Below are 25,553 nucleotides of genomic sequence, written 5' to 3'. Positions count from 1 at the left end.
CGTCCCTTCCCGCTTCCAGGCGGGAGCGCCTGGCGAGGGCGATGCGCGGTGGCCCGGGCTGCCGGGGGCCGGCGGGATAGAGATCGATATATATGTACATATGTATTTATGTTTTAAAAAAGATCGCGGGAAGTGCGGTCCGCAGGGCCCTGGGAAGGGAGGGAAGGAAGGCGGGAGACAGAGAGGGAGGGAAGAAAGGGGGGCGGGCGGCGGGGGCTGTTCCCGCCCCACTCCCACCCCCGCCGGGGCTGCGCCGGCGGCCGCTGAGCGCTGGGAGGCGGCAGCGAGTCCCCGCCGCCGGATCCGCTGGGGGAACGCGGACGGGCGAGCGAGACTTTTACCTTTTCTCTCTATTTTTTCTTTTTTTTTTTTTTCCCCCCGTCCTCACCCACCATGCTGCGGACGCCGCTGCCCGCGGGGGACGAGCGGCGGCTCAGCCCGGCGCCCTCCTCCTGAGAAGGGATGCGGGAGGCGCGGCCGGGACACAGCTAGCGCGACCCGCGCCTCTCCCCCGACCTCCCCCCTCCCGCGTCCCCGACCACCATGAGGGAAGAGAGAGAAACTGCCGCGGCGGCCGCCTCTCCCCACGGCCCTGGCAGAGCCCCGCAGCCCTGCCCGCAGCCGGACGGCGGCGGGGCGGCCCCCGCGGAGAGCCTGCGGAACGGATACGTGAAGAGCTGCGCGACCCCCCTGCGCCAGGACCCCCCGAAGAGCCTCCTCTCCCTCCTGCTCTTCCCTGCCGCCTCCTCCTCCCGGGCTCGGCTCGCCCTGGGCGTCCTGGCCGCCGCTGTCCTCTCGCTCCTGGCCTTTCCCGGCCAGGGCAGCGTCCGGGAGCGGCAGGACGGGAGCGGCTGGCAGAGCCCGCGGCCGCTGCACGCCTTGCTGTGCCTGTCCCGCTGCCTCAGCGCCTTCTTCTTCCTCACCTGCTACCTGGCCGGCGGCCGGCGCGGGGAGCTCGGCGGCGGCACTCCCCGCTGGTGGCTGCTGGCGCTGCCCGTGTGCTGCTACTCGGGGGACTTCGTGGCGCTGCAGTGGCTGCTACCCGAGGAGGGGCACGAAGAGGAGCCGCAGATGTTCCTAGGAAGGCTCCTGACAGTGCTGGCCTCGGTGACAGCGCTGACCCTGCTGCAGAGCTCTCTGAGGTTGCGCTGGAGCCTCCTCGTCTTGGTCTTCTCCAGCCTGGTGTGGCTGGTGCCGCTCGCTAGCTTCCCCTCGCTCCCCCCAGCCCTCAGACCGCTGCTGGCCGGCACGGCCGGGGTGGCAGGCTGCCTCCTGGCACTCTGTGGCGGGGAGCACGGCATCTTCTCGGCTCACAGCCGAGGAGCGCACCACCAGCATCATCGCCACCCACGGCTCCCCAGCGTGGAGGAAAAAGTGCCTGTGATCAGACCAAGGAGGAGATCTAGCTGCGTGTCCTTAGGGGAAACTTCGGCCAGCTACTACGGCAGCTGCAAAATGTTTAGGAGACCCTCGTTGCCTTGCATTTCCAGAGAGCAGGTAGGTTTCTCCGAAACTTGAGAGAGAAACTTTCCGAGGAATGAGCGCCACTCGCTTTTCCTAACCGCTGTGTACGTCTGTGCTGGATGTCTGCTTCCTGGCAAACTCCTGCTAGAGGAATGGAGGGAAACGTTAGTCCCTTAGCGGGTTTCTCCGCTCGGTTCTGTACAATCGATATAGTCCTTTATTTCTGAGTGGGAGCTAAATCATAATAATGTATTTGCTATAGGACAGAAGGCTCGCTCGCTTTTTATGTGATCTTAAATATTAAACAGTAGTTATTGATTAGAACAAAACCTCAAACCAAACATCTTCAGCTAGCAGTTACCTTGTTATTGTGATTATTTCTTTTCCAAAGCCCCCCACCTCCTCCGCTTCTGGCAGATTTTACGAGAGAAAGAAACCACAGCTTTCTAGCTGCTCGGCACTTCTGGTCCTTCCCGCTTTCTACCGACAAAATGATTGCCAAGTGCTAAAGAAAGACCAGGTTTTGAGGGATATTATTTATCAAATGTTGGCGTTGTTTGAGCGGCAGCTGTCCTTCTGCCTCTCGCTTGTTCCTCTGTCGCTTGTTCCTCTGTCTCCCTCTCACCCTCTGTTCCTCGCTCCACCTAAGTTAACGTTAGTTTTGCGTTGATGGGTTTTAAGAAACCTCTTTTTACAGAAGAGAGAGCTGTTCAGTAGGGTCTGGAGGGATGCCCGAAACGCTCAGTTTTCTTGAATGGAACTCTGTTGGTTTCTACCTCCCGGAAAACTTTTCAATGAGTCTTGTTTTTTGTAGCGTAAAGCCCCGTGCGTGTGGGGGAGTTTGTTTTTATTTGGGCACTTGCACGTCAACTGCAGGAACATCGAGTTGTGTTGGAACTGGCCCGAGGCTGCTGCAAGTGGATTATCAGCCCGTTGTAGGAGGCAGAATAAGGGGAGTGTGTTCAATAAACGTGCAAGTGAGCAGTTTCTGGGAAGTGACTGTTGCTGCAGAATCCCCTGTCTATTACTGTCGTGGCTGAAATTCATGGGTGCTAAATGAAATTTTCTAACTTTGCTTTGACATGTATTCTGTAATGCACTTCTTACGATTGATTGTGAATTAGGTCTAAGGAAATACGAGGTGAATCTGAAACGGTGGAGTAGTTTTCGAGCATTTTCCCCCCCTGTGTTTGCACAGTAGAATTAATATAGCAGTATTAAAAGGTCAAAATGCAAGTATGCTATAAAAGGCTTCAGAAATAACTCATTCAGTAAGTTGTAGACTATCTAACGCATACAATGAAAGATACATTAAAATATTGTACTAGCAGTTAAGATATGTAGGGAATATTGTATAACAATTTACTTTCTCTGTTCCCTTCGAGACAGTAAATGCGCCCTTTTTCTGTTACGTTAGTCTGCAGTACAGAAATCTCAGAAAATGTGATTTCATTAACCTTTCTAGATGATAGAAGATATTTGTTCATATGCATGTTACTAAAAGCTTCCTTTGACGTTCAACTCCCTTCTTAAAGGCATGCGCATATTTCAAGTTAGGGCATTCATTATTCTTTAAGTAACATCATAAATGTCAACTGTAACTAAATATGTAGAATTTATTGGCGGTACTTAAATCATACATGTTCATAATAAAATGTAACTGTTTGGTAGACTTCCAGAATTGGATATCTTTGTTATCACTAGATGTGAACAACAAAGAGATATGGAGGACTTCATTTTCCTAATAGTCTATTATGCTTTACAGTAAATATTTGTACTTTGTTAAGAGCAGCTTAAATGGGATTCACGGATACTTGTTCTGTACCGTATTTTATATGCAATTTTACAAGGATAACACAGGTTAAATCTTCTCCTGTCTGACTTGGAGAGAGATCAGACATTGCAGAGATGATAAAACATCAATTGTTTGAGCAGGAAAAGGGAGAATTAAGCCCATAATGTGTGACTTTATTTGAATAAACAGCACAAGGTTTTTATATTGCTTCCTTGAAACAGAAGGAATGTATGCACTTAGTGCTTTTCAGAGAGAATTTATTGTGAGCTTTCTTTAAGGGATGATTACATGTTTTGCAAATCTTTATAAAATATTACAATGGTTCTTTTCCAGTATTAATATTTTAAGAGGGAGTTTAATGAGCATTGTTAGGAAGATCAGTACAAGGAACGTGCTGCAAGTCCATCATGACAGGAATACTTTGATGAATGAGTTGTTACTGTGATTCTATTAGATGTATTTTGTGTGATTGTTACAAACCCCTTGTATGTAGAGGTTTAGGTCAAATATAAATAGCAGGTCAGAAGGTGATACCAAGGATCATCTGGTTCAATCTTTCTTGGCAAAAGCACTGTCTAGACAAGATGGCCCAGCACCCTGTCCAGCTAAATCTTAAAACTGGAGAATCCACCACTTCCCTGGGGAGATTTATCCAATGGCTGATTATTCTCATTGTGAACAAATTTTCTCTTGTGTAGATTTTAATTATTCTTTGAGGAAAATAGGGAGTATTAGTATTGACCTTAAATTTTCAGTTATGCGTTGATTTGAAATTACGTGGGCTCTCTGTCTAGTTAAATGCACAAGAAAATAATTATATTTAGTTGATTGGGGTTTTTTCCTTTAATAAGTTATTTTCTAAGGGGTTTGTGTGCATTGAGTGGGAGGCAGGATGGAATATGAACACACAGGTATGTGGAACCAGTCCTGTGTGCACACAGAAATTGGATATAGCTTTTGCTGTTTTCTGGGGCAGAAGTGGAAAGAGGCCCTGTAAGCACAATCCTGTAAAAGTTTGCTAATTTGAGCAGTCCTCGTGACAAATATTTAGATTTAGTTGCTGCACTTCAACAGGTGCAGCAACTGTAACACCGGAGGGTTGATGAAATTAGCTTACCTTTATTCTTACCTTTTATATGAACACCCATATTAACTTTAGCCATCAAAGTCTGCAGATTCCTGCTGTGTGTAACTTCTCTGCATTACATATGTCTGGCAATGTAGTTTGAGGTGGGAGAAAAGAAATTTGAATAATTATATCTTTAAATTTTTATGTACATATACTTAAATGCCATTATCAAATATATAAATACACATAGAAGGAAACAATATGAATCAAATTAAGTCTAAAAGTCAGGCAATTGAAATGTCTTTTCTGAACTCTGCTATATTAACACTTCTGCTCCCAGAAATTCATGTTATTTTAGGAGTAAACAGGCTTTTATATTCTTACTTCAGTGTTCGTCTTGGACCCAGGGAGGAATTGCAGTAAGACTGCAGGACTGATTGGTATTTCAAATTTTGTGTAGGTCATATTTTGATTGCATGTGTTAATGGGATGCTAATCTGTTAGCTGTACCTATTGCTACCGATATCAAAGGGTTTATCTTCAGTGGCTGTTGCATATTTAGCACTTAATTTCATAATTTCTTTTTTGCCTAAAAGCCAAATCAGAACTGGGAATCTAAAAGGTGATTGTCAGTGTTGCAGATCTTGTAAATACTGTTCTGAAAAATATGGTAGTAAAACTTTTTTCCTTTAAATTGATGGTGAGCATGCATGAGAGAGCAAACAACTATGTGTAGGAAATCAAACACAGGAGCTTCTCAGAATCCAGAAAGAATATGTGATTCCTAAAATTCATGTTTTTCCTCCAGTAAAGAATAGGCCTTCCTAATAAAATACACATAAGTGTCCAAAACAGTCTGCAAACAGAGCTGATACATTTTCTGGTTACCTGATCAGGTTAAAACTCATAGGAAAGCTGTGATATTTCATGGACAAGGACTGCCTTCACGTTGCACTCTGATAATTGCAGGAAGAATTGTCTTGTGCTTAGGTTGTTGGATTGGCTGCTACCTCTCCCCAGTTTCTGTTCCAAGCTATCTTGTACCTCTGATGTATTACCCTAGGAAGATAAGGGCTTGATTTCAAGAGTCTAAAATATTTGTGTAACTTGAAATTAATGCAGTTCCTTATTTGCTTAGGAAATTTACATCGGCGTCTGTTTCCTATTTGTGAAACAAATTATACTTTGTCCTTAAATATTCAGGGTATAAACTTCCTAGTGCAGAAGCTGTCAGTTAATGTGTATTTTAGAGTATCTTATAATTGTTGAATTCAAATACTGTTTGCAGCCTAAAAAATTGTCAGCCTTTACCTGTTAATTGCAGCCAATAACAAAAAATGTCATTCTTTTTGCTATGTATTTGACAAATTAGCTCTTTGATATTTTAAGTTTCCCCCTCCAGATTACAACGACTGTTACCATAGTTGTACCTGCATGTCAAGATGTGTTTCTGTTGTTAACAGAATCTTCATGTCTCTCAGGTTTGTCTTATGGGGAAAAATCAAGGTAGCAATGTGTGCTGAGCTGTGAATGTAATTAGTTTCAATGGGATGCAGCTGAGTGTGAGGAATGTGCAAAGGGAAGGATTACATGGTGAAAGCAACAGACTTGGAAAACGTTCTGCAACCGTATTTTGGATGAGTAGGATTCTATTGTTTCTCTCTGACCTTGACTAAATATTTTGTGCTGGATGAAATGTGAAATGAGAAGACTCTTGGTAAGAGTTACATCCTTTTTTCCTTTTTTTTTTTCATTTTTTTATATTGGTTATATAGTTTTATTCTCAAAGTATTATACCACAAAGAAAGGATGATTTGAGTATGGTTTGCCCATAGAGAGGTCAGAGTTTAAGATGGTATCCTGTGGCGAAGTGATCCCAAGGATTATGCACTGGCTCACAGAGAATGACAAAAAAAAGTATATTAGGGAAACTGAGTGCAGTTAAGAACTCTGTTAGCCAAGTTTACCTTGAGCTGGTTTTCAGATATCCAAGACTTGGTGGCAGTTCATATTCTGCACAACTAAAAGCAGGGAAGCATGACTGTAAGTTGTCAGTGTAGCAAAGGAGGTTGGCTGTTTCTTCAGGTGTATTTTCCTGGAAAGAAAATGTAAATGGAGAAAGGAAGGAGATCAAAGACAACTGCTGTGCAAATGCTGGAGAAATTTGGTGGAGGAAAGAAATGGAAGAAACTTTGAGAGATGGTTTTAAGAACTGCATGATTGACTGTGTTGAAGAAAACTAGCAGAATAATATTCAGCTTGGACTAATATTCAGCTTGGACCAGGAAGATGTTTTATATTTATGAAAGAAACTTGTATAGATGAGGAACAAAAGGTTCCCAGAAGAATCTAGAATGACAAAGCGAACAGCCTCCATGCTGAGGTTTGTAAACAGTGTATTTCTGTGAGGTTAAATATGAAAGGGAAGAGAATTGCAAGGAGTTGGGTATAACTTCCCGAGAAAAAGACTCATTTTCTGACACAATGTAAGTCTGAGCATGTATATGCCTGACAGTACTATCCTAATAGTTGAACTTGACCAACAGAACTGATTGAATACCGAGGCCTTAGAAGTTCCAAACCGCAGCAAGTTTTATGAAAAACAGGTGAGTGGGAAGTGAAGGGACCCTGTGGAAAATGCCCCAACACAGAGCAAGTCTGCAGTGTGAGCTGGACTCTAAGAATCCCCATGACAGTGTCTCATGTCATGAGTGAATACCAGAATGGAGGTGGGGTGAGGTGGGGATTTGGTAAAGCCTGGGCCTTAGGTGACATTTGATAGGAAAGTTATATTTTTTAAAAAAGCCTTTTTCCTCCTGTTTTTCTTTTCCAATACCTAAAAATGAAAACTTCATGTAGCTTTACCTCCCTTCAAACAAATCACTGAACAAAGCCAACTGCAACTATCAGATGATAATTATTGCTGAAGATGGGAAAGAATAAATCTTTAATTTTTATGCAAAGAAAAGTATTACAGGTAGGGAAACTGGGAGATGGAGTCTGTTCTATTGTTGATGCAAAAACTTGTTGAGGAAAACAGTTGAGAAACTTCTGCCTGCCAATGAGGAGGGAGGACAGACCACAGGAGGCTGCAGACATAGAATATTTTGCTGGAATCTTACTGATTTTTCCAGGCTAAAACTATGTGGAGAGTAAGCTGAAAGAATATTTGAAGATGAGAATAAAGGGAAACAAAAGGGAATGTTGAATTTCAACGTGTCCTTTATAATGAGTGAAAACAATGCTTAGAAGATGGAATGACCCGACAGAATAAATTTAAGTGGTGAAAACAAAAAAGGGACTTTCCTGCAACTCAATAGCAGAAATGAAAATTTAAGGTAAAGCTAGAGCTTGGGTTGGTCAGGGCAGACTGTGTAATGTATGATTGATTGTTAGTGAAGCATAAAAAGGACCAACAACTTAAAGGATCCAGTGACAGTAAAAGTGTACTAGAGCCTTCAAAACAGACAGGAGCCATGGATGTTAGTAAATTAGACTTCACAGGGTTAGGAATAAACTGACAGGTGATGGCATTTGGGGAAGTGTGAAAGAAACAGGTCAGAGAGATCTGTGCTTAAGGAAGGCCAGTTAAGTAAATGGCCTTACTGGTGAGTGTGACAAACCAAACTGTTCTAGGAACTAGAGATGGCACAACAACACGTGACTGCTGAAACAAAGTGACAGTTTCTGGAGAAGTTTTATATTTGAAAATCGATCATACAGCTTTGGGAAAGGACATAATTCATATAAGCACAGGCAGCTCGTGACCAGGATTAAGATTTGATATGTTGGGCCATCCTTAGTTTTTCATACATAACTTTTATACGAAGCACGTTCCTTTGAAACCAAGTGCAAATTTATTGGGAGAGGACAGACTAGGGCACAGATATGCAAGTATATTTTTTATATCTGTTTTTTTGTTTGTTCAGTATTTATGAAAAACAGTGCTGTTATGCAGAACGTTGATGACCAGCAGTGCTAACCTCACTCTGTCTGTACCTCTGATAGGTGGTGATACAGCAAGACTGTGTCACACCTGCCTGTTTATATCTATTGTCAGTATGGTTTTATCAGCAAAGTTCATAATACAGAATAAACCTTTCTGAAAGTGTGTGTAAGTTAGAGTTAGCAGAGGGAAGTTCATCAGTTTTATTGGAATAATGGCTTAACTGTGGCACTATGGGTTACAGTGTCTCTTTAACCTTCATTATTGGTCATGTTACATTTAATTTTTGTTTAATTAACCCCCTTTAAATGATTGGAGGTAAACTAAAGGCTAAAAAGGACATTCCTACACTAGGCTAAATATCTGCATCTTTGGCATGACTTTTTTTTTTCAATGTGACCTAAAATTAAAGGCCTGTATTTACATTGAGGGACTTTCTAATTTCCTCAGATTCAGTTTATATTACAGGTTAAATCATAATATATTTTTAGGGTTTTTAAATTTATTGCTTTTCCTTCTTAAACATTGTTGTGTGACACCTGTTTGCCCCTTCAGGAATATCATTTTATTCCTTCTGTCTGGTAGATTCTCTTAGAAAAATTCTAAGTTTCTGGATACTCTAAGTTACTAATACAGGATAAGAAGTAGATGGTTTTTAAAGAACAAGTATAAGTGAGTTTTTCTAATACTTTCTGGCTCTCCAGAACAGTTTCTATCCTTTCACAGAAATTACTGATACATCTACTGTTATTCAACATTTGGTGACTGCTAAACAGTAATCCTCAGATACCTCCTTATCTTCTGTGTGAGGGCTGTGTGGTGGGAAAGGAGCCCCACACTGCATGTGCTTTACAGGCAGGGATGGCCTCTTAGCTGGGCTTGCAATTTTGAAAGTGAACTGACTTTTGGTGAGCTTTTTCTGAGGCAAGGTTTGATCTCTGTATTCATAGAACATCGTTAGTAGTTAATAAAACCCTGTGTCATATGTGTAGTTTAATGATAGTAACTTGAAAAAAAAAAAAGGAATGTTTTTGAGAGAAGTCTTAAGATGCGATTATTGTTTTGATTAATGTTCACAGTAGCCTTCATTTAGTTTGATTTGCCACCTAGACAGTGTAGTGTGTAAATATACTCACAAACTCTTTACCTGCTCTTGCAATTCCATAGTGCCCACTGCATTCTGCCTCCCTCAGAATTATCCTCATTACATAGCATGAAATTAAATTTCATTTAATTTAAACTGTGTTTTATGTAGATACAAGCATTTGTGTTCTTATGTGTGGGTAGTAGGGGAGGGAAATTTGTGTTCAAACCTGATGGTGTGATTAGCAGGCTGAAAAAGTTTAGATCCTGCTGTGCCTGTGAAACACCATCTGCTCTGGCACTGACTGCCCTGAGGGAATTGGCTCAGATTGGAAGAAGTGAAGGCACAGTTTTCCTCTTGGCTAGTTGGATCTGCAAGAAACAGACTTTATTTTGCTCAGGGAAAGATGAATGTTGATCCAAGTTATACTGTTTCCATTGAGACTGGCCATACAAAAGGGCACTGAAACACAGATGTGCCTACTATGTATTGCTGCTTATGGACTGGGGTAATGAAATCATTAATGATGACAGGGACTTGATTCTTCCTAATATATTAATATAGGATAGAGCAGTGTATTTCATATCTTAACTAAAAAAAACGCAAACAAGCTTGTCCTGTCACCCTTTCTGGCCTTGTTCAGCTAACTGCCTTTGTAGGGCAGCATAATATCCTTTTGGGGACCACTGAAATATGCTTACCAAGCTGATTTCAAATGAATCTTGCAATGGTAGAATTTCCATAGATTATGCACACAGATGTTTAGGCATCTTCCAGTTTTTCTTTTTTTTGTTTAAATAGTAAAAAAGCTGTTGAATGTTACTTAGGATCTTTTCAATGATTAAAAAGCTGTAGTATGTCTCTCTGCAGTTAAAATGAGTTATTACCGTGATGTAAATAACAGCTTTTTGCTGTTATGGTAAAGCACAGTTGGAAGTATTTTGATTATAAATATCTGTTAAATTATTTTTATGTAGTTGTAGAAAGCATTAATTAGAATTTATATCAGCATTTCTTACTACTTTTTATTCACCATAGCAGAATGTTTCCATGCTCTGGTAATATCAAAAGTCTCATTTTTCCTTCTATTTGCAGTCTCTGCTTGAACAAGTTTGATTTAGAAAGAAGAGTTTGGAACAGCTTTTGTGTTAATGACCAGTCTGTTTTTGTCATTGCTTTTAATTAATTTATTCTTCATAACTGGCAACCTGTTCATTAGATGCCAAAGAATTTTAAAGAAGTTTGCAAATAATAAGTTTGCAAGTAATCTTCTATGATGTTGAGATTAAAATAAAAAAGTGGGAGTAGATGAGCAGAGGCAGATGCTGGCTATTGCTTTTAAGTGTGACTTGTGTTTTTAAATCCTCTGAGACAATGACTGTCATATCTGAGACATGTGCAGAAACGTCTTATGAAGAAAAGAGTATTTCAGTGTATGTGTGAAGGATAAGAATTTTTTATGAAGACTAAAAATCAAAAATAGTTAAAAGACCCATTATTAATATAATTAGGGATAAAATTTCCAGACGAATTGATTTGGAAACTGGTACTGTACATGTAAATATGAAATTGATTCCTTGTTCAGGAAATTGTCTTAAACCTTAGGAAATACTTGGACTGTGTTTCATGTAATAAAGATGCCATTTCAGGCGTCTGCAAAAGATGGACTTATAAAGGTATATTTAGTCTTATGCAATTTTTCTTTTAAGAGACTGTTTGCTGTTAAAATCTCATTGCTAAAGATTTGTAAGTCTTCTGTGCTTGCCTTAACACTTATTCTAGTAGGAAGCTCCCTAGAGTCAGTAGAGTACTTAAGCCTTCAAGTGGAAAAGAACACGTGTTTTGCAGTGTTTAAGGACTGAGATTATAGTCCTTACTTGTTTAAAAATTCACAGGGTTTAGTGTAATTTATAACTTTAGCTCTCTAGTAGCAAGTGTTAATAGTCTCACATACATTGTTAGAGCTATGTTGCTTTCACCTGTCTGGTGATGGAGAGGGTTGGTGTGCCTTTAGAAGGCACATCTTTATTTTTAATTATTTGGGCCTTGAAAGTACAAAGAAAATAATTTTCCAGGAGTTTAATGCTCAATAGTAAATTGTTTATTTGCTTGTCCTTTTTGAAATGTCATTTTTCTTTATCTTTCTGTCTTTATCTTTTCTTAATTTTGAGATAATTTTAACACCGGTGTGTTCTTTCTCTTCCTATGTGTTACAAGATCAGTACCGTAACTTGGTCCAAAATTACAAATGTCTCTTTCAGCAAAGACATAAAAATGTTCTGACTCCAAATATTTTACTTTTTTGGAAACCTAGCAATCAAATTATTTCTACAAAAAATTGTAGAAGACGTGGTAACATTTGATTTTAACATAACAGAATTAAATATTTATTTGCATTTACAGAATTAAAATATTCCTAGGCTATCTTACTTCAGTACATGAACTGTCCATTATTAAAAAATCAGACATGACTAGACTGCATTTAAGAAGGCACATAGATTTATTTTTTACATAGTCATGCAGACCTTATCCTTTACCTTGATAGTATAGGATACGGTAAAGTTATTTGTGTTTTTCATTTTGTTCTTTTAGTTCTGCAGGTTAGATACAAGGTGCTCATTCATCTGCTTCATTCTCTGTAAACATAATTGCAAGTTTATATGTGAGATCTGAGCTCTTAGCATGTGGGTTTTTCTTTGCTGCCCAAAGAGAATCTGTATGTCTTCGGTAGTTTCAAAGCTGAAAACAATCCAATGTTTGTTTGTTTCCTGGATGGAGGGGACAAAGGTTTTCTAGGTTGGTTTGGGGTTTGTTTTGTGTGTTTGTTTTTTTTTCTTTCAGAAGACTAAACCTTTAGCCATCTCGTTTATGTTTTGCCTGGCTCTCTCCTGTCACGAGCAAGTGAGAAGGGAGAAATAGGAGTGGTATTGACTCCAGTGCTGTAGTTTTAGCAAGAGTAGCTGACTGACTAATGATAATAGCTGGGCCTCAAAAAATAAGTACTGAACAACTTGATCCCTTCACAATTGAGGGAAAAAATTAGAGGATTTGATGTACCTTCCTGCAATGTTTTAGGGATATAAGAAATCTTTCCTTGATCTTTGTAATACTGATGTTGAATTCAGTTGAGGTATTTCATTCTGATTACAGCTTGAGTTGTAACAGGGTCAGTAGAAGCAGAGCAATATTTTCTGTCCTGATGCCTTGAACTTTGTTTACATCCACAAGGCAAGCACATTTAACTGGACTTCTGCAGAACTTTATTTTCTTTTCAAGGAAATTTTGAACTTTATTTCTAATTTCTGAGTAATACTTTGGTTCAGCGTGTCTGTTAGATTCCCAGCTGTGTCCCAGGTCTGCTTTTCTTCCCTTTAGCTCTGATTCACTCTTTGACATGTTCTGCAGTGATACCCCAGCAGATTTCAGTAAGAGGGGTAAGCCAAGAAAAGCCAAAGTTAAAAAGAACAGCGAGTTCCCCACACCTGTCTCAACATGTGCATCGTTTGGGAGGTTATCCAGCGTAGTGGACAGAGCTGTATTTTAATTCTTGTGTCCCAGAGTATAGCAGGAGACAGAGCTGGAAAAAACTATATTGTGATGGTAGGTTCCATAGTCTGTGGGTTGTTATAAGGCAGATAACAATTCTGAGTATTGCAAAAGTACTATATCATTAATGTTTGGATAGATTTCCAACCCTTGTAGAGGCTCACCTTCTATGCAAAATGGTCTTGTTTTGTAACAGTTATGTAACTCAATTGGTTAAGTCCTTTGGTGCTTTTGTTCATATTTAGATATAAGTATTTTTTAGCCCTCTGACAGATCTCATATGCGGATGTTCTTCCACTGGGTTCTCAACCAGGCATTTAAAAACTCATTTTGTCAAAGTCGTCCTCAGCAACCATTTTATGTTTTTGTTTTGGAAAACTTATCTGAAACTTGAATCCCATAACCTAAAGCCATCATGTGGCTCATGACTTTTCTCAGGACTCCCTAATCCATTGGTGAATAGAGTTAGGGTGGGAATCTTTCGTATCCCAGCATAACCCTGTAGCAGTAGTCTTGCTAGTCTGTGCTGGTTTGCTTCCCTCCCCTACAGGGATATTTGGCTTCTTCAACACGCCTTTTGTCATCCCAGGTTTTCTACCTATTCATCCCTGAAAATTCTTGATTTCTTTATGGAATTTCCATAACACATACCAGACTACTTCCTTTACTTTTTTTTTTTTTCTTGTCTGCCTTTCCATTCAGTTGAGAAAAATGAGTCTATGGGTGAAGAAAGCATTTCTTGCTTCTTTTCTTCCGCCTTCTCACATATTATGTGGGTACTGCAACATCAGAACAAAGAGGAATGCAGGTGCATGGGAAGAAACTAAGAAGTGGTGCAGAGAAAAACTATATTAATAGAGTAGAAAAGCCTGCTGATGGAAACATCTGTATTTTGAGAGCAATGTCTCTGAGATGCTAACAAATAGTTAATTGTTGACTAAGCCAGAGCATTGATTATGTAGTGTAAACTTTTCGGTTTCTTATTTTCTACATAAGTATAGTTGCCAGTGCATACTTGTATGCTGTTCTTTGGAGTTTTATTTCAGGCTGTCTGTACCCCTGGGCTTTTTGGCCTAAAACTTGATATTTTATTTTTTTGGAATATGGTTAAATTACGATACTAGATTTGACCATGAAAACTTCCCAAGAAACTGGAGAAACCACGATGTATTTGAAAGAATGAGGCTGCCAGTTACTGGAAAAATCGGGAGGTCTTAGATTTCCTCGTAGAGCAGTTGTGGTGTGATGGGAACCTGGTCTCCTGAGCAAGTAAAGCTTTTGAGAAAGGAATACTGAAAAGTCCCTAACATTGCCTGCTCCATGCACCCTCACCTTCTCTTTAGTGGTCAGGAAGCTGCTGTGACAGGTTGTTCTGGCTGGCTGTCATCTGTCTGCTTCAGAATGCTCGAGGGGGATTTCCCATTTAAAAGTGCACTGGGGAGATCAGTCTGTGAAAGTGGGTGACTTTTTCAGCAGTGAATTTCATGTGCATTTTGTCCTGGTGAAGCTTTGCCCAGAACTTTTTACCAAAAAAAAATATAAAAAAATTACTTTTATCTTGCCTTCTTGCTTTCTTTGTGGCCCACAACTATTCCAAGAGCACAGAAAAGCAGTTATGGTTTTTGCACCGGATAAGCACCGATGTCAGCACATAAAAGCTCTGTGCTGAAAATAGTTTGTTTCATGTTTATTCATGTCACGAAATGACCAAATTCAAATTCACATTTGAAAATAAACTGTAAAATAATCTATCTATTGTGTGTGTGCAATATATGGCCAGATAGGTCAGCATTTGTTTTTATTAATTTTTTTTTTCTAAAATCTGCAATTTCCCTGCAAGATAGCTCACTGATGAGACTCATGATCTCTACAGGGTTTTTTAGATCAAAATGTGGTTTTTGTATTCCTTAGTGTATACAGTAACTGTTTAATGATATATTTTGAAAACACATTTCTTAGTTATATATACTTCTATGTGAGTATACATTTGTTTGAATGAGATGTGAAGTAGTTTAAGAGTTACTCTTGATGTTTTTTTCTAATTTACTTTGAGTATAGTTTAAATCAGGAAGATCCTGTGTTTATAAATTCGAGATCTGAGTTAAATATAATTTAATGTTTTATGTAAAATCTGTAGGCGACTAATTTTTTAAATTTAATTTGTGGCAGAAACTTTCAGTAGTGCAAATGAAAATTAAAAGATACGTTACGTATTTTTTTTTTATTTCATTTTAAATTGTTTTCTTTCTCATGCTTTCCTTCTCAATTAAAAATGGGAGAAGCAGCGCACACAGCTGCTGCAGGGGTGCGTGAAAATGAAAATGCCAGCACAAAGCTTCGCTGTAAAAGTCAGTTTGAGATGAGCCGGGTTGACTGTAAAGATGTTACTCAAGGGTTAAGCTCAGTGTGTTTCTCTGGCTGCTGAGTGAAACAGGATGCAGTGACTACATTGTCAGACTGCTGGTGTGAGTGCAAACAGATGAGGAAATGCTGGATCAGGCACTTCAGCAACTTGGGCTGTTGCCTAGGAAACCGCTTGCGTCATACTTGCCAGCAATTAGCTTACAGTTCTTTTATTTTTGATAGTGTTGCAAGCTGAACTCGCCTGTTACAAAGGAAAGGACTGGCTTAGTCTCAAACCGTTTGGTTGTGACTGCGGCTACGGCGCTCGGGAGGATTTGTGAAGCGAATAAATTGAGAAATTATTTAAACTTTCCAAGCCTACTTCTCTCAAGAACATTGTAGCTGGGGTTGATTCTCAAAGAGGTGTAATCAAATTTTGGTGATCTGTACGAAAATGATCTTCCCCAGTTGCCAAAATTAAGTACACATAAGTTTGACCAGCGGTTTGGATATCACCACCTTTTCAGGCAAATAACCTGACGTGTTTTTTGGTGCCACGTATTAAAACACAGTTTTCAAAATTAATGTCACCTGAGGCTTAACTTCTAAAGAAAGGGACTCTAAATTCTGTATTGTTCTAATATTTTTTTTTCCTGCTGTGATTCAAATTCAGTAACTTCTAATAGTTACCTAGTGGCTACCTAGCCACTAATGTAAACCAGCTAGTGTTGAAAGCAGTGTGTGTTTTATCTCAGAAAATCATCATATCTTCTGCATTTCACTTCGAAACTGTAAACAACTTTACAGTAACTGCTTTAATATTGATGTATGTTCTTAATATGGGTATTGCTTTATGGCTAGCTATGGCTGGAGTTTTTCTGGGGAAAAGCACATGGTGACCAACAGCTTAAACCAAAAATGTTTGTGTTTTTATTTTTCTATTTTTTTTTTTAATAGGCAAACACATGAATAAACTTAGATTTTAACAAACTAGAATTATAGCATGCAGGCCAGACTTGTTAAAATGTCAGGGTTAATTCAGAATAGATGTATTCCTGTGTTTGTATGAAGCTTAAAACCTCTCTATATTTTAAATGTTTGAATAGTAGGATTTTCAAATTATTTTGGAAGAATGCCTCCATAAAACCCACTGCATTTTTTTCTGTGTTAAAAGAATAAAGAAAAAAAAAAGGCAGCAACCGAATCAACAAACCTTCCCACCCCATTGAAAGAAAACCACTCCAAACAAGGAACACCACTGAAAACAAAAAAACCCAACCACCACCACCCAACCTCAACCCCAAATTTCCCCTCCCCCCAACCCCAAACCCTTGAATATAAGGCTAAGAAAGAGTGAGTATCTTAATTTCTGCATATTTTTGATAAGTTGGGTTGGCTGCAAGAGTCTGGCAGCCCATATTTTTAGGGTGTTTTTTGGACCATATGCCAGCTGATTCCAAACAGTGATCATTGTCTATATGGCCCGGGATCTTTGTACAGGTTTCTCTTCAACTGTATTTTACATAAGTAAAAAGAAATAAAAATGAAAATTGTATGAAGGTGGCTAAAGCACTGGAATGCCATTTATAATGGAGGAGTAACCGGTTTTGCTGATAGTTGAGAGCAGTTTGTCTGACCTGCCCAGCCTCACTCAGACGTTGCACGTGGCCTCTGCTTAGTTTGTGCTGTGTTTGGTGCCTGCTCGTATCAGCTCAGCTGCAAGTTATGAAGTTCTACTCTCGGAATCAATGAGTGTTAGGACTTAAACCTGTATGACCAATAAACAGCTAATGTAGATATTAGCAAAGAAAGATCTGGAGATCACAATTTTGTCCTTAATCTTTTTTAGCCCTTTGATTCTGGACTGTAAAATGGAGGCTAAGGTGTCGTCAGGTCACTGGTGGGTTCCGCGAGTGTATGTCCAGTAATTTTGCCATTTATTTAGGGAAATTCCTGCAGGTTATGCAATACATGAGACATATCAAATATTTTGGTTTATCCTTGTTTAGTATTTTAGCCCTGTAAGCCTTGTTAGTTTCCTTCAATGAAGGAAAAGGGAGTTACATGATCATGTACTACATTTTTTCCTACGTAAATTTTAATATTTTTTAATTACCTGAATTTAGTCTTTGTTCTGCCACTTGTTAGCTATTTTCAAGGTGTTTTTATGAGCTGACAACATTCAGTTATTGTTTTCTGAACTCTCAGCCAGACTGGTGCACATGCATGTTTCAAAAGATAAGACTAATAGCAGATAGAACTGGATACTACTTGGCTATTCCATCTTTCAGGCATTACAGTAAGGGACTGCAATTTTTTTTTTCAGCAGAGTTGGTGATATTTTGCCCAGTTCCTGTGGAACCATTTGCTTTATATTTGTTTTAATCTTATAGCTTCGTAAGTCAACTTCTCTAATATTGTTTATTCTGTATCTTTTAGAATCAGTCACATAGGTGAGTGCTATGAAAGAGAACATGGATTAAGGTGTCTTCCATGTTTTTCTGATTGTGATTTTTACTGTGGAAAGCAAACCAGTAAAATGTTTTTGCAACTCTTACGGTATGAAGTCTTTTGTAGAAAATGCCACTGAAGACATGAAGGCAGTGACTGAGAATCCATTGTTTTTTTAATGTATGTAGCTAAAAGGGCCAGCAGTCAGATCACCTTGCGTGAAAAGTTTTGTGCATTGGGAAGGTTTCCATGCTTTTCTGAGCAGCACAAAGGGATGTTTTCTTTGTTTCATGGCTTCATCATATGGTTATGTTCCTATATGACCATTAGAATTCCTTAAGATAGGCAGCCTTTTAAAAAAAATTATTATTCCAATTGTCTAATTTGAGTAACTTTCTTCCAGGTCTTTTTATTTTCAAACTATCTTTGTTAGTAAGGGTTTTTTTTGTTTGTTTCCATGTAATCCTTAAGACCAATAGAGGAAATTATGTAGACTTAGTTCTGTTCAACAGCCCCTTTCTCCTGATATTAAAGTCTTCCTCTTTCCTAGGAATAGGAAGTTTCTTTACATTTCCACTCTAGGAGATCACAACTTCAGCCTGCGGTAAACCTGTCATTGGGCTTCTTTGTTTGTTTCAGATTTTCAGAGAAAAAGAGCTAGGGGGAATAACAGAGAGAAATGCCACAGCCATTTCTAAATTTTCCTGGCATGTCATGAGTTTCCCTTTACTATTTTGTGATTTTCACAGTTTATTTATTTTCTGTGTCCAAGTGACTGACTTGTTTCCAGTTTCTTCAGTGTCAGGCTTTTTATGTGTTTGGTGTCCACATAGAATTTGAATCCTTAACTAATCAATAAAATGTAACAGTTGGCTAAAATCTTGTGGAATGAAGAGCTCATTTCTCCTTTTCTTTGCCTTAGGTTACAGTTGCAGACGATTTTTCTCAGTCTTCATGTCTCACTACAGTTCTCTTCTGCAATAGCAATTTTATAAACATTTTTGACTTAAAATGTTATCCTCTGTATACTGTGCCTATTTAGAGGAAAGGTTTTTGCTAAGATGCATGTTGGAGGTCAAGATTTCAATGGCTTTTAAAATCAAGTAATATAGTGCTATCAGTAACCTTTCTATACCTCCTTCTTTCTTTTTTTTCCTCATTTATTTATTTTTTAAAAAAATTGGAATGCTGACCTCTTGTATTTGTCTCTGTTATATTCTACTTTTCCCCCCAAGTCTTCCTCATTGTTCCTTCACGTATTATTAGTGTGTTGTTTTTTGGTTTTGTTTTTTCTTTGGTTTTTTTTTTTGCCTCTTTTTTTCTCATAATACCAGCAGCAGAACTGAGTAAAATATGTGGTGCAACAGCAGGTTTTGTAGGCTGGGAGGTACAGTTGCAGTGCAAGTGGTGATCAAAATTATGTGTTCTGAAGTCAGAGCATAAAAAATTTTTGATGCTAAGAGCTATGTCCAATTTAGATTAATTTTTATGTAGTCACAAAAGGGGAATTTTTTTTTTTTACCTTTGGACATATCGTTTCTAATCTGAACAGCCCTGCTCAAATGTTTCAATTCCCTGAGTGCTTTATGGCACTGACACTGAAAGGAGTGGTCCTTCCCAGCCCTTTCTGCTCATTCCTGCCCTAACACCATCCCCCATTGTGCTGACACAAGCATTCATGAGACTACACAGTGAACTAAATTGGGGAACTAATCCATGTTAAAAGTAATCAGTTCTTTTTGTAGCTCCTTGCCACGTGTCTGCATGAATGCTTTTGCTGTGTAAGGGAGGGAGAGACCCAGGGATGGGAATGAGCAGCTGAGAGAGGGCAGGACTGATGCTTTATTGTGGCAATGCCAAGTTGTGCTGATTTAAGAGAACTAATGGCACTGCCGTGTAAAGAATGGATGTGTTAGAACTTCCCAATAAATCAGTCAAAATATCATCCCCTCATGCCCAAAAACCTCTATATTTTTTCTATGTCTTGAGTGAACCGTATATTCTGCACTGTCTACTTGAAGTAAAGGAAAAAAATGCTTCAGCACTGGATAAATGATATGTGGCAAAGAGGGACCTAAAAGGTAAGATATTAAACAATTGCAGTCAGGGGTGGTACCAGGCTTACAACATATAACATTTTCTGCAAAGTTTTTACAAAGACCTTGAGTGGAAAGGTGCAATTTAAACATTTAAGTGAGACTTGCACAGAAATGAGGCAGAGGGTTCATTTGAAAAACACTTTAAGATCATGTGGTAGAGACAGAATTACCTTGCATTCATAGTGAGAATAGGATGAACTGGTAAAGAGCACAGGAGAATCAGATTCTTCCAAGTAGCGGAGTATTTCACACTCCCTTAAAACAGTGTTTTAGTACTCTACTGTTTATGTGAAAATTCCTCATAATTTTTGGAGTGAAGTAAAATGAAAACATAAAACTGTAACAACAGTTCTGTGAGTCACCTTGTGAGTCTTGGACTCTCATCAATTCACCATGCTTCCATCTGCAAAACTAAATATGTAATGTGGTAGTGAAGAAAAGCTATGACCTGGAACTGCAGAAGTGGAAGTCCTCTCATGCTGGGTCAGGAATTATGTCTATCCCTCTTTGATGCTTCTATGTGATGATTTTTTTTTACTTTTGGGGGTACCTGAAATTTCAGATAAAATAGGTTGCTACGTTAAGGAAACTTCTATCCAGCTCTTGGCAGTAAATCTCCTTGGCTCTTAATTTTCATGTTGCCAAAAATTCACATATGTGACAGCAAGAAATAGGAAAATGTGATCAAAATGTCAGTTTCTCACAGTTCAAGCCCAGACTGAACTTCATGGGACAAACAGGTCCCATGACTTTGTTCCTTCCAGTTACCATTTTCAATAATGTGGAATTGTGCTATTCAATAATGTATCACTTATTCCTTTCATAATAGCTCTTAGTCCATGGTATGTTCATTTTATAGAGTTATCTGCTTATACGTTCTGTCCATCAGCCCAGCAGAACCACCAGTGTAAAAGGCATTAGCCACTGTGATAACTTTTTACAGGAGAGGTTGAGAATGGAGAAATGGAAGCAGGCATACCACACTTTGGATTTGGAATAAATTCAGCTGCTGGGGAGTACACACAAATCACTTCAGGTATCTGTTTCTCTTGTGAACTTTTTTTGTGTTTTCTTCCTCCATCTGTTGGAGGTTTGTGATCAAAGAGGAAATCGTCTGCAGACCTGCTGTTTTGAGTTGTTAGCTCTACTCCTTTATGAAACCTGAAATGTTAAATCTTGCATTGTGCAACTAATGATGCTCTCCTAACAAAAGGACAGTTTCTCATTACCTCGTTATTATGATTATTGTCTCTTAAAATAATGTTCAGGAAGATAGAGAGGAAATTTGCTTTTGATTAAGTTCACATTTTTTTAACCAAAACGTTCACAAAAACGTTGATTACATAGATGCTTTGCAAAGATCAAACTCAAACCTGGGAGAAGTGAGAGGGAAATGAAAAATAAACTGGAGAGAAAGCTTTAATCACACAAAGAAGAAACTTTAGAGGCCTAAAGTTTATAAGTAAAGCCTGATGTCAAACCGAATTTGCTTGATAATTTTTTATCTTCACACATCAATTACTCCTAGCCAGAAGATGGAGTTAGAACACTTTATTTTTATTATAACAAATAAGCATTTTTTAGGACTTTATTTGTTTGCTAGTGATTGTACAAGAAAATGCAGTGTGAAGTATGAAGGATGTGCAGGGTCCTCTGTCACTGGACATTCCCAGAATATCATAGAATCATAGAATGGTTTGGGTTGGAAGGGACATTAAAGATCATCTTATTCCCACCCTGCTGTGTAGGCAGGGACACCTTTCACTAGATCAGGTTACTTAGAGCTCCATGTGTTCTGTAACATCTTTGGTAGGTATGGCTAGTGAAAACATTATTAGAAATATATTGTAAGAAATAGTTGAGGAGAATTATTTATTGACTGAGACAGCTTGGCAAGAACTTTTGAAGAGTGTGGATCTTAGCAGTCATCCATTACAGTGACCCTACAACATTTTGAGAAAAGGGGCACTCACAGTGACTACTGTTTGTGATGCCCCTAAAACAACTGCATCTAATGCTGCTAATGGCACAGTGGAGACAATTTGCAGCATACTGTGAAATCTCCTCAGGAAATTGGGTGAACACGGGTGGATATTTTGTGTTGAATTCCTTTCTGCCATTAATCTTTTTGATAAATTGAACATTTTGAAAAGTAGCCCACAAGACTTAAATATTTTGCCAAGACCCCTTGTTGTGGCTGATGAACTGTCAAGAGTTGAATGCTTTGTGAATTTAACCAATGTCTCCTGCTAAAATGGTCAAAGCCTTCAGGGACATAACCCAAAGCCAGAGCAGGCAATTCTAATCTGATTTCCCTGCTTTATTTTCTAAACCACAATGTCTGGGGGCCTCCAGACAAAAACCTGCCTTTTTTGTAAGTTACAGGCTTTGTTCTCAATGCAAATGTCCTGTATGCAGATTTTAATTAATTAATTAGCTTGGTTACAGTCCTGTGTGAGTTGACGAAAATTAAAGATTACCCATTTAACTATTGATCAGAAACATGCATCAAACAGAAGCGATTTCAGAATCTCTTAAGTCTTTGCTTTGGTATTTGACATATAGCTTGATTCACAATAAGATTGCAGGTTTTTTTCTATGTGAAAATGCTAAATATAGCTATAATACATTTGTATTTTTTAGGTTTCATTATATAAAAGAGAGCTTTTTTCTTGGAACACTTATAAAGTAAAGGATTCTTATTTTTCCAAAATGCTTAAAGATAGTATTTTTAGAAGACAATATTTTGTCAGAAAATTTAAACTGAGTATGCAAAATGTTTCAAATTTTCAATATGAAAATTAGGAATACTGAGATTATAATTAAGACCATTCATTCCGCAGCTTCTTCTAAGTGCTTTGTCTAGCTTTATTGGTTTTATTTGATTGAAGAATTGCTGCATTCTGCTGTGCTGGTTACTTAGAAATGATTGTTAGAACATTTACTTTGAAGTTTAAAAGAAAAAATATCCGTTTGCCCCAGAATTCCAAAATATTCTAAAAAAGAAAAAAGAAAACTAGAATGCCTGACATTCACAGGACATATGTTCTTTTCCCACCTTATTTTCAGATCTGTGTGTTTAAAGACTGAACTGTTATGATGTGTCTAAATATTGTAAAATGCCCTGTATTTTGACACTGAAATCTTGTGTCTTCAAAGCAGCTACACAACTTCTTTTATATTAGTAAAATTATTGTCAATGCCAAAAATATAATCAAAAATAACTGCTTTTGCATTTTGACGTTTGAAACATAAAACTGCATAGTATTCTGACTAGTTTGATAACCTATATGAACTGTGCAGTATGTTTTTGTTTAAGCAGTTGTAGTCATTTTTATGCACTGAGAAACCGCATTTTCTAGTTTGCAAAGCAGTAGTTCATTTTCTGTGTCCTGAGGCAATTAATTAAAACTGTTTAAGTGTGATAGTGAGACTTAACATCATGTAGTGTGACTCAGTCTTATGGTGTTTGTAAGTCTGAAGTTTCCGTGTCAGTCTTTTTAAGGACCAATATGTTTTTTTTTTAATTGGAAAGTAAATCAAACTGTTCGATTCTGCGAATGAATCAGCATTTCTCTTATAAGTAGCCTTTTCTAGTCTTAACCAACTAATTTTTGTGATCTCCCAAGCTGAGTTTCCTTTAAACATCTTTCATTGTTAAAGCTTTATTGCTGAACTGCACAGATTCTTGAAATCATGGTCCTTACAGGAAGCTAAAGCATCTTTTTAGCTATGTAAATGTATCCCCAAAGTTTATAATACAAGACAAAAAGTCTTGAAGAAATAACTTCCTTTTTCCTATTTTATTTTCCTGTTAAACACTAATAAAAGACACTGTCGTGTTGGGTCACAACCCCACGCAGTGCTCCAGGCTTTGGGAAGAGTGGCTGGAAAAGTGTCTGGCGGAAAAGGCCCTGGGGGGTGCTGGTTGACAGCAGCTGAACATGAGCCAGTATGTGCCCAGGTGGCCAAGAAGGCCAATGGCATCCTGGCCTGTATCAGAAATAGTGTGGCCAGCAGGACTAGGAAAGTGAGTGTATCTGGCACACCTCAGATTTGGGGCCACACCTCAAATCCTGTGTCCAGTTCTGGGCCCCTCAGTTCAAGAAGGTTGTGACATTGAGGTGCTGGAGTGAGTCCAGAGAAAGGAGCTGGGGAAGGATCCGGAGCACAAGTTGGATGAGGAGTGGCTTAGGGAGCTGGGCTTGTTTAACCTGGAGAAAAGGAGGCTCAGGGGAGACCTTACTGCTCTCTGCAATTACCTAAAAGGAGGATGTAGCCAGGTGAGAGGTGGTCTCTTCTCCCAGGTAACAAGTGACAGAATGAGAGGAAATGGCCTCAGGTTGCACCAGAGGAGTTTTAGATCGGATGTTAGGAAAAATATTTTCGTGGAAAGGGTTGTAAAGCATTGGAACAGGCTGCCCAGGGAAGTGATGGAGTCATCATCCCTGGAATTGTTCAAAAAACATGTGGCTAGGGCACTTGAGGACACGGCTTAATGGTGAACATGGTGGTAGTTCTGGCTTGATGGTTGGACTTGATGACCTTAAAGGTCTTTTCCTGTCTTAGTGATTCTGTGATTCTATGATTGTATCTGGACTTGGTAAAGAATTTTTGTTCCCTTACCACAGATACCTGTTTTCAAGGTTGTCTCTGCAGTGGCTATTATGACCTTCTTTTTGGATGTACATCTATAGAGTAATTTATTTGGTGGATAACCCTGTATTGAATGACGACCTTCACATTTTGTAAATACAAGCAAATTTATGTAGGTGCCTGTAGTGTACATGTGCACACGTCATAGCTTAATTCAATAACCTCTTTTGTCATGCAGTCTTTCACAGAATCATAGAATGGTTTGGGTTGAAAGGGACCTTAAAGGTGCTCTAGTTTTACGCCCCCTGCCATGAGCAGGGACACCTTCCGCTAGATCAGATTGCTCAGGGCCCCATCCACCCTGGCCTTGAACACTTCCAGGGATGGGACATTCTCTGGGCAAATTGTTCCAGTGCCTCACTATCCTCACAGTAAAGAATTTCTTCCTAACATCTAATATAAACCTACTCTCTTTCAGCTTGAAGCCATTCTCCCTCATCCTGTCTCTACAGTCACTCTCTGGATTCATTGTAGGCCCCCTTCAGATACTGGATGGCTACTACGAGGTGTCTGTGCAACCTTCTCTTTTCTAGGCTGAACAACCACAGCTTTGTCAACCTGAAGTATTCATCCCCAATATCTTTTAATTCAGTGAAATTTGACAGGGGATAAAAGTCTCACTCCAAGTTGCCAGGTAATCTAGTCATGAAACAAAAGTTCCAAGGATTTCATCATCTGTGCTCCTCGCAGAGCTACTTACCCCTTTTCCTGAAAAAGTGTGTTTATTGTTCTGATATTCCTTGTTGTGATGTTCATTTGAGTTTTGGGAAGGTGGTCTTCTGTGCAGTGAAACATGACAGTTTATTTCCTATCATGTTGTAGGACTTGATTTATTGTTCTTCTGTCTTTAGCAGTTACACAAACAAGCTGTCTAGCAATGACAGCTCTGAGATAAATGAAGTGCTGACTTATTGGCTAATTTATTTATGCTCTGAGCCTTTCTCATAGAGACTATCACTTCTTTTTCATTGTAGCAGCTTACTAGATAGGAGTGGTGATGGCCATTTTTTGGAGGAGGTGCTCGAACAAGTTTTGACTTGGCAAGAGGCCTGATTCACTGCTGTTGCTGGATGTGAAAGCAAGCTGTGTCACTGATATTT

The 25,553-nt window shown here is 39.1% G+C and overlaps 1 protein-coding gene across 1 annotated transcript in view; it reads left to right on the top strand.

Moving 5' to 3' along the window:
• Positions 1-543: 543 nt before the first annotated feature.
• Positions 544-25,553, top strand: part of PDE3B (phosphodiesterase 3B) — an 87,796-nt gene continuing 62,786 nt past the window's right edge. The window contains exon 1 of the mRNA XM_017810986.1: positions 544-1,497. Within this exon, the coding sequence (XP_017666475.1) occupies positions 544-1,497 (954 nt within the window). The remainder of the gene's footprint in view (positions 1,498-25,553) is intronic.

The sequence above is a fragment of the Lepidothrix coronata genome, unplaced genomic scaffold, assembly GCF_001604755.1.
Source record: "Lepidothrix coronata isolate B3197 unplaced genomic scaffold, Lepidothrix_coronata-1.0 Scaffold1, whole genome shotgun sequence".
Lineage (NCBI taxonomy): Eukaryota > Metazoa > Chordata > Aves > Passeriformes > Pipridae > Lepidothrix > Lepidothrix coronata.
Note: the sequence above shows the minus strand (reverse complement) of the source record. Positions and strands in the feature narration are given on the sequence as shown.